Source organism: Populus euphratica, unplaced genomic scaffold (assembly GCF_000495115.2).
Source record: "Populus euphratica unplaced genomic scaffold, PopEup_1.0 scaffold352.1, whole genome shotgun sequence".
NCBI lineage: Eukaryota > Viridiplantae > Streptophyta > Magnoliopsida > Malpighiales > Salicaceae > Populus > Populus euphratica.
Window position 1 is genome coordinate 157,462 of NW_011500245.1, and position 15,204 is coordinate 172,665.

Below are 15,204 nucleotides of genomic sequence, written 5' to 3' on the forward strand. Positions count from 1 at the left end.
TATCTCCATAGAAAATATTTATTATTTATTATTTTTAAAATATAATTATAAAAAACTCTCAATTCTAAATTGTCCAACTAAAACATTTAAGGACAAAAATAATTATTATTATAGTCTTAAAAATCAACTCAAAAGTCGATATAAGGCAAAGCTCGAGTTATTATATAGTTTTAAAACCTGGGTTAAGAGTTGACATGAGACAAGATTCAGGTTATGGGTTAGAAGGGTTAACCCAACTAACTTATTTAAAAAAAAAATCAAAACAACCTTGATTTGATCAAATTTCTTTTTAAAAAAAGTCGATAGTTTTTTTACATATGTTTTATCCCGGGTTGACTTAGATTTTTAACTGGTTTAGGTTGAGTCAATCATTCCTTTATTTTTTTTCTTAAACTCAAGCCATTACAGGCCCCTAATCAACCCTGTCAAGTCAGTCTTGATTTTATAATTAGAGTTATTATAGTATTATTAATTTCAACACTTAATATAAACTAAAACAAATATAAAATTAAATTAAATATTTTTTAAAATATGTAAGTTTTATAACAATACATATTATGAGTAAAATAGATTTTTTTATATATTTTATTCTATTCTATCCACTGTAACCAAATATGATAAAGAGACAATTATTTTATTTTGTACATTACTACTAAACATAATTTTATCCCCGTCACCTTTTCTGTGTTATCTCTTTCATCTTCATCATCTCTATCTCTATTGCCCTGGGATAATAATCAAACACTATTTAGATATTGAATATGGAGAGAGAAAGTCATCTAAAAATAGCAAGAAGAAAAAAAATGATTGACCAACCACATTTCAACTATCTAAATAGCCAAATTTAGTTTTGATGAGTTTATCTTATAGATGAGAATTCAATAAAGGTGGTTATGCCATTTAAACATACCACAAAAAGGAGGTTGAGATCATTGATGTTTTATTTACTTTGATTCTTAATTTTTAAATTAAGTAGGGATGTTTTAGGCTTCAAAACATGTTTATTAAGGTTTTAAGGATGTATTCAAGGTATTTTTAGGCCAAAATAAGTTGAAAATAGGTGTTTGGGGTCTCATACCATATTTTGAAGATCATAAAAAATAATAAAAATAAAATAAAAAAAATAGACAATGTGTTAATTGCATGTTTTTTTTTCTTAAATAAAAAAGCAAGGTATGCAGGCCTAACATTCTAATCCCATTTGTGCCTAGGCTTTTTTCATTAGCTATGTGTGCAAGCCTCCCTAGTAATAACCGATTTTTAAAAAAAAATTGTTTTAAATTTAATTTTTAATTAATACGCTCTCTCTTATTGTTTCAATTATTTAGTTTAAAGGTTTTTTTTTAAGTATTAGTTGATTTGTTTCTATAATTTTTCAAGACTTCAAAGAGATTATTTTAATTTATTTCTAAAGTTTTTCATATAAAATCTTAAATACATAAATTGCATTTGCATAGTTCATTAATAAAAACAAGTAAAATTAACCTCGAAGATAAATAAAAGAGAACATATAAAATAAATAGGATAGTCAAAATAAAATATTTATATGTGCATGTAGCTTTTGCTTAGTTAAAAGAAGATTGGTCTTATATTTAGAATTTTGATCAACATTAAAAATTCTTATTTAATTTTTATATTTTTATATTTTTTAATATGTTTTATTAAACAAAGATATCATTTTTCTATTCTTTAAGTAAAAAAATTATGATACTAAAAAAATACCTTCATAATATTGTCACCTTTCTTTAAGTAAAAATACTATTAAAAAACACTTTCGCAACATTTTGGTATTTTTTTCACATTCAAAAATAATTTTAATCTGGCTCACAGTATAATATAAGCCAATAATATAATAACGATTAAAGTAAGAAAAGTGTGGAGACATTAAAAAAAAAACTATTAATGGTTGGAGGATGAATATAAGATTTTCCCTTATCTCTCTTTTATAGGTTTCAAGGAAGTACTAAGTTTTTACCCAAAAAAACTAATGATAAACTATTGTTTTATAGCACAACAACCAGCTTAGAATTAAAGACCATTATTGTATATGAAAGAAGTAGGAATGATTCTAGGTTAGTTCCATTTTATTCTTATGAATTATATGAGTTTACCAAATATTTTTTTAAATAACTTTTTGAGTTAATTAATTTTATTTTATCTTTATTCATAAAAAAAGATATTATTGATAAATAGATGAAATGTTAAGAGATAATTGATAAAAAAAACTTTTAATAAAAATAATAATTATCAAATTAGCGTAAAATGAAATTCAGTATAGTTTTATTCTTTCTAGATAAAAAAAGTTGGGGTTTATATGAAGAGTTTCTGGATAGAACACAAAACCCATATGCTAATAAATAAATAGATTGTTCTAATAGACTCTCCATTTTTAATTGAAGTGTTAAACTAATTAAAATGTATAATTAAAAATTTTAAAATAGGGCTGGGGGATTTATTTGAGGAATGCCTTTTCGATTTAGTAATTTTCAATTACTATAATGAGATAAGATAGAGCATCCATCCATTTATTAATCTAGTAAATAGGTAAAAAATAAAGTATGCTCTAAAATCCAACCTCATTCACCACTCTATCATCGATGTTAAAAAAATATGGCATATTTGTAATATTTAGATTATTTTATCTGAATTGATTTGTTAAAATTAGATAATATAAATATTATAAATGATAATGGATTAAAAAACATAATAATTAAATATCATGGGTTGATAACTAGTCAAAATTTTTGAAACCTAATTAACTCAATTCAACTTTTATACCCTAAACTATTTTTTTTATATTTAATAATTTGTGGATTGATTATTTATTTTTATTTTATTTATGAATGTTTCAACTTTAAAGTTCTTGTTTGTGAATTTTTTATTAGAGTTTTTTAACATAAAAAAAATGCACGTGTCTTTGTTGGAGGAAAGAAGAAGGTAACCAGAATTTGATGGTAGTATAGTGTACAAAAATTAGACTTAATTTTAAGGGTGTTATGGCATATATAATTAATGTTGTAAGCCCACCTTTAAATGTGGATTCATAAAAATTAGCAATAGAAGCTCATCCTGTGAATATCTTTAATATCCATTAAAAAAACATTTAGCTTGATTTCAAATAAAAAAAAAATCAAATTTATAACTTATAAAATATCGGTAATATTTATGAGTAGCATTTGATATATTGGGTTAAGGTTTGGATACATAACCAATTCATTGACCCTTGCTCTCTTGTAAGCCAAACCATTTTTTTTAAAATGTAATAAAGATCACTAAGAACATGAGGATTTTTTTGTAATGCTATAAAACCCGAGCAAGAAGATAAATCTTGAAATCCCTTGACTTAAATTATTGTCTGGCACAAGTTTCCAACAAAACTATAAAAGAGTTAACTCAATATGAATTGGTTTATTTAATAGGTTTAAAAGAAACTTGGATGACTGATTTTTATTTTAAAAAACTAATGTTTTTACAATGAAATCAAGAAAAAAACAATAAAGCAAGAAATAAAAAAGGATGTCGAGCCACAATAACTTTTAAAATTGTAACCCTTGATTATCAATCTGAAAATACCATACATGGAAAACAATGAAACTCAACCCCCAACAAATTTTATGTTGAATGGCCACATCTACTTTTAAAACCTGTAATCTAGAGTTATTAGACTGGAAATAATATACATGAAAAAAAATAAAACTTAATCTTCAACAAATCTTACGTTTAATGATGAATTATCATCATCATCATCATCATCATCATTATTATTATTATTATCACTACTACTACTATTATTAGTATGATCACTATACTATTATTATCATTGTTATCATTATCATTGTTAATATTATTGTTATTATTGTTTTTATCTCTATTGTTATTATTATTGTTATTAACATCATTATCATTATCATTATTATAATTAGCTCTATTATTATTATTATTATTATTATTAACATTATTACTATTATAATTATTATTGTAGTTGTTGTTATCACAATTATTACTATTGTTACTATCATCGTCACGATTATTAATATCATAACTATTATTATTATCTTAATAAATTATTACTTTTACGAATATTATTGTATATACATTAAAGGAAATGATGTTTTTATGTAAAAATGATATAATTGTAAATTTTGTTAATTTTTTACTATAGTGGTGGCAAAATTATAATTTTTAGTTTTTCTTTAGCAAACAAAATTTTCTCATATTTTCTTTTCTTTTTATACTTGACATTTTTATTATTTTACACTTGGTCTATTTATCACCCTTTTTTCCCTATCTTGATTTTTTTAATATTTTATTTTTTATTTTTTTCCTTTACACATTTTTTGGAAAAAAATATTATTTTTTTATTTTTTACACTTTGAATATTTATCACTCTATGCTTGACCTATTTATATCATTTTTTTTGTTCTTATCTTTATTATTTTGTAGTTTATTTTGTAGTTTATTTTATATTTTTTTAATTATTATACAAATATTAAGAAAATAGTGTTTCACTATAGCAATTGTAATATTGTTTTATTTTTCTGTTGCGTTAAAAATTAGCTTGAGATTTTTTAACATATATGATCTTTACTATATTTTATTATATATAAACATCAATTTTTTTTCTATTAATAATTATATTTTTTACCCAATGTTAAAAAATACATTAATAATATCTATACATTAATTCTTTTGTATCAGAAAAAATTATTTGACCGGCAGCGAGATGAGTTGAATAGAATTATCTTTTTTACTCAATGTTAAAAAATATGCTAATAACATCTACATATTAATTCTTTTGTGTTAGAAAAAAAATATTTAACTGGTAGCGAGTTGAGTTGAATAAACACATTAACACTTTTCTTTTTTTGCATTTATTAGAAAAAATGGTTCTCAATATATTTAATTAAATGTATGCACATGCCTTTTGATTTATAATTAGATAAAAAAACACATTTGAAAAGCTTGTATTTCTTTTCAAAAACAATAATCCAACCCATGACGAAATGTAGGTCAAATAAATAGTTACCGCTATTACTATTACTATTACTATTACTATTACTATTACTATTACTATTATTATTATTACTATCATAATTATTAATATTATCATCATAATTATTAATATTATTGTCACCATTATTATCATAAAAAACTACTATTATTATCACTATTTTTTTTTATTACTATTACCATATATACTATTATTATTTTTACCGTTGCCATCACCATTATCATTACCATTATTACAATCATAATAAATTATTACTATTACCATTATTATTAACATTATTACCACTATTAGTAATATTAATAGTAATATTGTTATTATTATTATAATTACTATCATTATAATTATTACTATCACCACAATTATTAATATTATCATCATAATTATTAATATTATTGTCACCATTATTATCATAAAAAACTACTATTATTATCACTATTTTTTTTATTACTATTACCATATATACTATTATTATTTTTACCGTTGCCATCACCATTATCATTACCATTATTACAATCATAATAAATTATTACTATTACCATTATTATTAACATTATTACCACTATTAGTAATATTAATAGTAATATTGTTATTATTATTATAATTACTATCATTATAATTATTACTATCATTATCATCACCATCATTATTTTTGTTGTTTTTAATGTTGAAATAACAAAAACCATAAACTTAATTTGAAAGATAAAATTAAAAACTATAAAAACTTTGATAAGCAAACAAGGGGAACAAATAAGAAATCATAAAAAAATGACCAAACTAAAATTAATATTGTTATTATTGAAAAAAAATTCATAAACTTGATGTGAAGTATAAAATAAAAAATTATAAAAACTTTGACAAACAATCCAATGAAAAAAACTAAGAAATCAAAATGAAAAGGATTATATTGAATAATTATATATACAAATTAAATTAAAGGATTGAATTGAAAATAAATAAAAAAATTTTAAAAAGAGAAAAGGACAAAAATAAAAAAATCAAAACTAAAAAGATAAGTTATGAAACATCAACAAGAATGAAGGCCTTTTTAAGTTTTTTAACAATAGGAAAGAGAAATAAAGAAGAAGAAAAAGAAAAAATCACTAGCAATACATTGATCATTTTTTAAATGATATATAATATATATCAAGGAAGAGAATATAATGAATAATAAAATAAAACAATAAAAATATATTTTCAACCACCAGAAGATGCTATACACATTACCCAAAATATATATAATGTTTCTCGTATACTAATAATTTTTTTAATTTTAAAAATAATAATTAAAGAGTAAATTATATTATTATCTTTGACAACACCAATAATTAAAAAAATGATATGAAAAAACATCGTTAATGACTTAGTTTTTTTAACTCCAAAGTTAAATATGTAATTTTATTATATTAAAAAAAATAAAATATTCAAAATTATCCTTATTCACGGTTAAATGATTTTTTATTTTGAGGGTAGCAAAACCATTTGATTATGCAAATAAAAAAATAATAAGATAAAAACTAAATAATTATAAAATGATAAAAAAAACCTATCTTCCCCTGAAAAACAATAATTGAAAAGATTTATTTATTTTTAATAAAATCATTATTCTCCTATTATAACCTGTATAGGTGTCTCTCTCTTTTATACAGTATATAGAACGAACCGGCTCCTCTACAACACCCCTTTCAATTCTTACTAATTTGCTAACCTATCCTCTTCTCCCTCTTTCTTCCTAAGGATATTAGGGTTTATCGCGCACCCTCTTTCTCTCTCAAAAAATACCCCGACCCCTCTCGATGCAGATGGATCCAACAAAGAAACGCAAGCTCGAAGAAAACGGCATCGTATCATCCACCACCGACCTAGACTCTCCTTACAAACTAACCCCTCAAGACGCCCGCAAGATGATGGAACGCTTCACGCCTGACCAGCTCCTTGATATTCTTCAAAGCGCCGTCGTACGCCACCCAGACATCCTTGATGCCGTCCGATCCATAGCAGACCCCGACGCCACGCAACGGAAGCTCTTTATCCGCGGCCTTGGCTGGGAAACCACAACGGAAAATCTCAGAAATCTGTTCTCTACTTACGGCGAATTAGAAGAAGCGGTTGTAATCCTTGATAAAAACACCGGAAAGTCGAAAGGGTACGGTTTTGTTATCTATAAGCATGTCGATGGTGCGTTATTGGCTTTGAAAGAGCCCAGTAAGAAAATTGATGGGCGCGTGACTGTCACGCAACTAGCGATAGCGGGAAATTCAGGTGCCAATAATAACAATAATTCTTCCGCCAATCCTGGTGTTGTTGATGTTGCAATGCGGAAGATCTATGTAGCGAATGTGCCGTATGAAATGCCGTCGGATAAGTTGTTGAATCATTTTGCGCAGTATGGGGAGATTGAGGAGGGTCCGTTAGGTTTTGATAAGCAGACGGGGAAATCGAAAGGCTTTGCGCTTTTTGTTTATAAGACGGCAGAAGGAGCGCAGGCTGCTTTATTAGAGCCGGTGAAGATGATTGAAGGGAGGCAGTTGAATTGTAAGTTAGCAATTGATGGGAAAAGAGGGAGGCAGCCTGGCGGCGGGCAAGGACCAGGGCAAGATGGATTGCAAGGACAGGTGCAGGGTGGGAATGTTCATGGAGATGGTGGAATGGGGATGGTGCTGCAGACAGGGTATGGCGCGCCAGGTGGATATGGTTCTTATGGTGGTGCGTTTTCGAGTGGCGTGCCTCCATTGGGTGGTCATCAGCAGCAGCACCATCATCCTGCTGCTCCTTTGAATGCTTCACTGGGTGGGCCTGGGTTGGGGTCTCAGGGGGTAGGTGGTTTGAGTGGTACTGGGGGTGGTAGTTATGGCCCACCTTATGGTGGGTATGGTGGACCAGGTTCTACAGGATATGGTGGATTGGGTGGTGGTGGTGCCGGTGTCGGTGCTTCTGTTGGTGCGTCTTCATCGTTTAGGTTGCCACCAAGCTCAGTTGGAATGCCTACTGGTGGATATCCAGATCCTGGGCAGTATAGCTTGTCATCATCAAATACTTCATTTCCAAGTCAGCATCAGGGAGCATCCCCTGCACCAAGGGTTCCATCTGGGGGAATGTATCCAAATTTGCCACCTTACTATTGAGGTAGTAAATTGGGTTTAAATTAATTGCTTTGTGATTTCTTGCATTATTTGGTGCTGTTGAATGGCTTGGTTTCTATGTGTGCTTTTTGTTGGGATGGTTTCTTTTCCTTATATTTGCTTGGTTTGTTTGCTTTGCTTTGTGAAAAAATTGTGTATGTTTGTTCACTGTATGATTTGTCCATGGTATTTGCTTTTATGTCGTTTATGTTGATTTTCTTGACCTCTATTACAAGGTCATGCTATGGGGTGAATCAGTGATCTCGTGTGTTCCTTGATAGCATTCATGTGATTTGTTGTCCATCTATTTCATGTGTCTCTAGTTTTTTCTCTGCTGTCCATTTGTCTGCATCCTGTCTTCTCTATTTTTTGTGAGTCTCCACTCTGCTGAAATGTTTGACAATAGGTTGAACATGTTCAGATCTACAAGAATCAGATCGTCATACCAGAAATGATGGAGGTCTTGTTGGCCTTATAGACATAGCTGTTATTTGTTTTTGACTGGCTAATTTCAGTCTGTTTAAGCTTTGGGCTGATAATCTTAGCTAGTTAGATGAAAGTATGAAATGGGAAAGAAGATTTGTGCCATCTTCTTTGGTTTTTTAAGGGAATAGGGGAGATGAAATGAAAAGGATTAAAATTTCTGTCCTTGACTTAAGTAGCAGGGGGAGAAATGCTGAGAATGGAAGAATTTGTTGTTCAAATTTTTACCATGGATGCCCACCAAAAAATTCCTTTTGTCTGCCCATATTAACTCCTTCACCATCTCAAAGTTACTGAGTTGTTCTTAGACATTGGTATGAAATAGTTATGAGCCATGAAAGTTCCTCTGGCTTTGTTGAAACTAGGAAGAATAGTAAGGTCCTATTTGTTTCATGTAAAAACTAACATGCTTTCAAAAATACGTTGTTTTTCATTGTTTGGTTACGTTAGTGAAGACTAGAAAATAATTGTTATAGTTTGGTATGTGTGAGAAATAAGTGTTTAAAATGAAAAGACAAGAGTTGATTAGTGATGGTGATAGAGTTATGTAATTCACTCATCCTCCTTGAATTTTCAATCATTCCAGATTGCGCAATCCCAATCTTGGTGTGTTCGCTATTCAGAATGTGAAATCTGGCGACCCCATTTTTACTCTATCCTTTGCTATAGATTTGCAAGTACTCATGTTTAAATATAAGAGTAAATGTTTAAAACCTATATAATAAATGAAATATTTGGATTTGAAGATATTTGTTATTAATTAGAATCTGAAAAGTTACTAGGACCATTCAATTTTTTTACCCTTATAAAAAGCAAAGAAGGAAAGGTGATAATTGTGTAGAGGTGTGTGCCTGTAGAAAATCAAGAGGTTTTTTAGACGGATAATTTGCATGCTATTTTATAGGACCAAGGGTGAAAATTACCTTATTTTGAAGTTTTAGTCTACATGCAATAATACAATACTTTTATCTTTTGATTATACATGGAATTCTCTTATAAAAACAAACCACTATTTGAATTAGCAATACTAAGCCTATCTCCCACTAATTGAGTTTCAGGGGGGGATTGTAGCGAACACACGTATAGCATATCATAACGCACCGCATTCCAAGTAAATTGGGTGATGCTTGAGTTACCTAGAACACGGTACATTATGGTATGCAGTTCGCTACCCCCTTCGGAACGTGGTACAAAAGGGGTAGGCTTAGTGTTTGTTTTGTATTGTGGTAATTTCTACTTTTCAAATTGTTTTTTGCCTAAAAAAGCATTAAATTGATGCTTTTTAGGTGCTTTTATGTCAAAAATGATTTTTTTTATTAAAAAAATTATTTCGATGTATTTTTATTTGAAAAGGCATCACCACATTACCAAACACACATTTAGTATGGTTGCTTTTTCAAGTTGTGGTTTGCTTTCGTGCCGGTAGTTCATTTATATATGTCACAATTACATGGTTGCATGTGACAAACTTCTGAACTAGATATTTTCGATTCAGGGGGTTATAGAATTAGGTAAACATTGGGTGCCGTCCATGATTCAATAACAAAGATTTTCTTGTAAAATGTTTTCATCTTGAGAACTGCAATTTGTTTTCCATTGTTTTAAGCTTATTTTTCCTTTGATCATAAAATATTTTTTGTTGACCAAGCTTTCCTAGGTAGCCAAACATGGAAAAATGAGGAAAATGTTTTACGTGAAACAAATGGAGCCTAAATTTATAGCTTACAGTATTTTGTACTTTATTAAATTCCTTCTACCTCTTATAAACACATGTGAACTGCATAAGGTGGTTATATATCCGCTTATTTTCTCTTCATCTTATACCCTCATGATATTTGTGGACCATGGCATTAGCCATGAAAAGAAGTGAGGGCAATTTCTTGTGGCTTGTAGGATGGCAGTCTTGCATTGACCATGACTTTCTTTTTGTGAAAGAAATACTTGTCATTAGCTTTATTTGTGAGATGGTTTGTTGGTTGTCTGGTGTCCCTCTCAGTCTGCAGCATCTTTTTTTTCTGTCTAAAGTACTGTTCTGTTGTTTTGAGCTACCATTCCTTGTATTAAGAACTAGGTCAGATACCGCCTCATTATGTGAAAACTTGGATTGAACCTGGTATGAATCTTCAAATATATTTGCAGTTGTTAACTGTAGCCTTGTACAGCTGTGCTTTTGTAGTTGGATTGTTGGTTTTTGTGTTATGAAGATTTCATCTTTTCTTTTCTTCATATTTTTTCCCATCTGAAAAGTCTCTTCATATATTGAAACTCTTCATGGCCTGCCTATTTTATTATCTGTACTTTGACATTATGATGATGCTTTGTGTGTTTGTACATGCTATTAAAGCCATGGTATTTTTTGGTAGCATTCATCTGATGGCTTTTTTCAGCTGCTCAGCATGACTATTTATCAGGGTTTCTTGTAATTTTCCTTGCGAGGATTCTTTATTGTTTTGCTAGTTTGTTTTGTTTTGTTTATTTGCTTCAAGTTATCATTAGCTTTGTTTTGTGTGATGAATGTTGAATGATCAATTGAGTTGTGCATGGATGTTTGATTCAGGTGTATGACAGCTTGTTGGGCGCAGATGCTTTTTGTGGTACTCGTGATTGCCTGATTGCAGACTATAGGGTCTCTGGTTGATGAATGTATTAGCTGTGCTTTTACATCCGCTTCTTCACTTCATCTGCACTTTTAATTGTGGTTCATTTTTTAGTGTTTGTTCTTTTTTAGATAAACGAGTGTTGTTTGTTAAGATGACTGAATAGACTAGTCTTTGTACTCTTGTCAGAAGCTATGCACAACTTGGAATTAATTATATCAATAAGACATGAGTATTGATAATATACCTTCCTTTTGCGAATGTGAATTATGCTTGCTTTGGATACTTTATTTGCAAGGTTCACTTCATGGTGGTTGATATGGATTTTGGGATTCTTTGTTACACTAGTTCTCTGAAAAGTTCAGTACTTGTATTTTCTGTTGCATACTCTTGGAATTGCACCACACACTTTTTAAATACTTTATTATCCCATGCTGATACCATATCTTATGGGGAATCAGACATGACTAATCGACCAGACAAATTAACTGTTTTATGTAATCTTTGTGAAAATAATAAGGCAGAAATGTGGATTTTCTCAAACTCAGATTTTTTGGGATTTTAGCCAACAAGGAACCTTATAGAATGCATTACATCATGTATTTAATTGTAAATTTTTATTTTACACCGCCAGTTCTTTAGTTAAGGTCTTGTTTCATAGTTTTCTTGCTTTGTATGGTTTTTCTCTGGTTGTGTTATGAAGATGTGCTTGGGCAATAGATGTAAGTTCTCTTGTTCAAGCTTTGTTGCATTAAACCACTGAATCCTTCTTATTAAACGTTGTCCAATTCTTAAGTTGGCTGGGTTTTGTGGAGGTTGCTTTTTTCTTTTTCTTTTTCTTTTCCTTTATTGGCTTCCAAGATGTCCTCAGGCAATTGATGTTGGTAAAGAAAAGTTTGTTTTTGTTTATGCTTTTCTTTTTAAAGCAATTCTTCATTCAACCACGACTTAGGATTGTGGTCCAATGAGCTGCTTGACAATTTAAACTCTATAATCAAGTAATCAGTGACCTCCCTTGGCATGGGCCCGCTCGTGGAAACCACACTGATGGTATTTGCTATTGATCATTTCCCACTGAAGTTTCTTTTATATGTTCAACTAGCCTTTGGGTGTTTGGCCAGTGACTGCTGGTATGGGCCAGGTTTTTTGTTTATGGATTTCTAATGATGATGCAAAAATTTAACAAGCTGAGTGGTTTTGATGAAATTTTTATTCAAGTCATTTCTGAAGGTGCTTTCTTAATGATGCTGAACTGATGGATTTGCTCATTGGTTATGTGTGTAGGCATTTGCATGCATGCTTATGCATTTGTGTTGCTTGCTTGAAGAGAACGCAACTTAGTTTTGCTGTATTGAACATGAGATGTTGCATTTGATTGTTCTTCATCAGAGCTACTTAGTGGTTAATCATTCCCTTTTGCTGTTGGAGATTGACTTGTTAATTTACTGTCATTGCCAGAATAATGTGCACTAGATTTCATGGAACTTGTCCTTCGAAGAGAAGTTTTACAAATTGGTTAAAGTGGCTGGCATCATGGTTTCTGTTTACTTTTTTCCATAGGATATATCCTTCTATCCGTCAGTTCATGTCGTAGTTTGTGTACCTTAGACTATTTAGCTTCTATTGGATGTTGCCAGCTCATCCTCGATTCTTCTCGTGCCTTTATCGGAACCTAGGATATCATAGTTGTGTGTTTTTTTGGGTGGATGTCTTCTAGCTGCATTTATAATAACCAAATCTCCTTAAACATAATTATTTTAGGTGTAAAAACATGGTGTACTTGATTTTTTTTTCATTTCTACTTAAATCCTATATTCTTTGTGGATTTTAGATAAGATTGAAATTACAGCCCTGGGTTTTTCGACTTGTGGATTTTATCCTATATGTGAATTATCTTTTTCTTGGGGTCGTCCATTTTTTCTCGCACAACTCTGTTGTTTCCTTGTGAGAAGAGAACAGAGATGTTTGTGTTGCAGTGCTAGTTTCACTGGTATTAGGTGCCTTAAAAGGTTACCAACAATTTTCATGCTAAGATGCTGCCAGGAAGTTGATGTGACACCATTAATGTTAGGTACTTTTGCTGTGAAATTAGCTGCTCCGGAAAATGTGATTCGGCACACCTTTGTCGTAACAACTGTCACTCCTCTTTTTACCTTTTACTTTATTGTTTTCTCTTGCATTTTGGTGAGAGGAAATATGAGATGACCAGGATAGCTTTGGTGACATGCATGGCATATGAGGGTTACACGTTGGTTGAGAATTAGGCCTTCTGTATTCCATGGAGATGAAGGGAGGAGGGTTGGTATCTGCCACGGCAGTTTCAACACCTGATCTGGTTCTTATCACGGAAGCTGTTGTAGCTAGGGTGGTGGAGAAAGATCAACCAGGTTTTATTGGCGAGTTCATTGACGCCATGCCAGACGTGGTGACGGGTAGTAGTTAATTTAGTGGGTGTTTGGAATAATTCTCAAAACACCTGGTGCAAATATGTATATTCGGCCACGATTTTAACGGCACGATTAATTTCCAACAAGTTGATTGAGTCTGGATTGTCAGGTATATATTTTCTCCTTTAGTCAAGTTGGTTGGAGATATAATTCTGTGGTCTCGTATGGAACGCCTAAAGCTGCACGCCTGAAAAGACCATTTCAAAGGTTTGTGGAAACCGGGGAAAAGTATTATGCTCTTCTCAACAATTCTGATGCAAAAAACAAAACGACACGACTGTAGGATTTCGAAGAATATAATTGCAAAACATATCAAGGCCATTAGTACCAGTTTCACTACTACCATCTCATATAGGGAGGGAGCTATGGCAAGTCCTGTTCTTGGTAGCTGTTTCGCTACTATAATTGCAAATCGGAAGGGAGCTCTCACAGTGTTGTTTGGTGGTTCCTCTAACTTCAACTTCATAGTTGTCTGATAAATATTATTAGACTAGTTAGCATAATGTTTAGTTTTTAGGTATACGATGTATAATAAAAACCCTAGTATGCATAGAATCCTGTATAAAAGATTGGAACATAATCCAAGCATGTGTACTAAGTATGTATAGAATCTATACTTAAACAAAATTAGTATAGGAAGCCCTTGAAATATAATCAAATTGAGAACTTATATGTCAATAATTAATTATTTGTTCTTCAGGTTTTATTGTTTTTTACTTGGTGTAAATATGATGCATACAATAAACTTTTATATTCTTAAACATATCACCTTGTTTAGATATACTTTTAGATAAAGTTTACAAATACAACGAAACTTGACTAAAACATTTCTCTACAAAAATTAAACTTAAGCTCTATAGTTGAAAAAAACAAAGAACAAAAATAGAACTTTAAACAAAGGAAACTAGGTTGAAAATGGGGTGAAGAGAGTGTCTAAATTTTGTAAGAATTTTTCAAAAAAACAATCTATAAATACTCTTTTCTCAACTCCTTTTTATAGGGGATTTTGAAAAAAATAATAATAATGGTAATTAACAAAATTAATTTCTATTATTATTAGTTTTAATTACCCTCCATAAACACAAGAATTGAACATGACAATTTTGACTTTAAATCTAATGTTCTATATGAATAAACATTGTCCAGGTTAAATAAATTATTCATTCTTTAATTCATAGGTTGGATAAACTAACATGCAAGTAAAAATTGTTTTTTGTAGGTTAAATAATTAAAAACCCAAGCCCAAAAAATAGATAGGTAAAAAATCATTTGTGATTCAAAAAATTATCTCATAATAAATTCAAATTTAAGTCTAGGCTTGAGCGAACACACAAGTGGCTTAAGCTTTCTTTGGTGTTTTTAAAAAGAAATTTTAACTCTTCATTATCCTACTAACGAGTCGAGCGAACACACAAGTGGCTTACGCTTTCTTTGGTGGTTTTAAGAAGAAATTTTAACTCTTCATTATCCTACTATATAAATAACAAGAAAAAAAATTTTATGTGAGAAAGAGGTTTGGGGTTTTATAAAAACACATGAACCAAGAT

The 15,204-nt window shown here is 30.1% G+C and overlaps 1 protein-coding gene across 2 annotated transcripts; it reads left to right on the plus strand.

Moving 5' to 3' along the window:
* Positions 1-6,652: 6,652 nt before the first annotated feature.
* Positions 6,653-13,109, plus strand: LOC105112642 (RNA-binding (RRM/RBD/RNP motifs) family protein). Of its 2 annotated transcripts, none has more exons than XM_011008409.1 (2): positions 6,653-8,134; positions 11,171-11,490. In XM_011008409.1, exon 1 carries the CDS (start codon positions 6,805-6,807, stop codon positions 8,131-8,133), a length of 1,329 nt encoding a protein of 442 aa, XP_011006711.1. In that variant the 5' UTR covers positions 6,653-6,804; the 3' UTR covers position 8,134; positions 11,171-11,490. The 2 variants fall into 2 exon arrangements, with proteins under 2 accessions (XP_011006711.1, XP_011006713.1); XM_011008411.1 differs by lacking the exon at positions 11,171-11,490 and adding an exon at positions 12,495-13,109 and having other exon boundaries at positions 6,679-8,134.
* Positions 13,110-15,204: the final 2,095 nt, after the last annotated feature.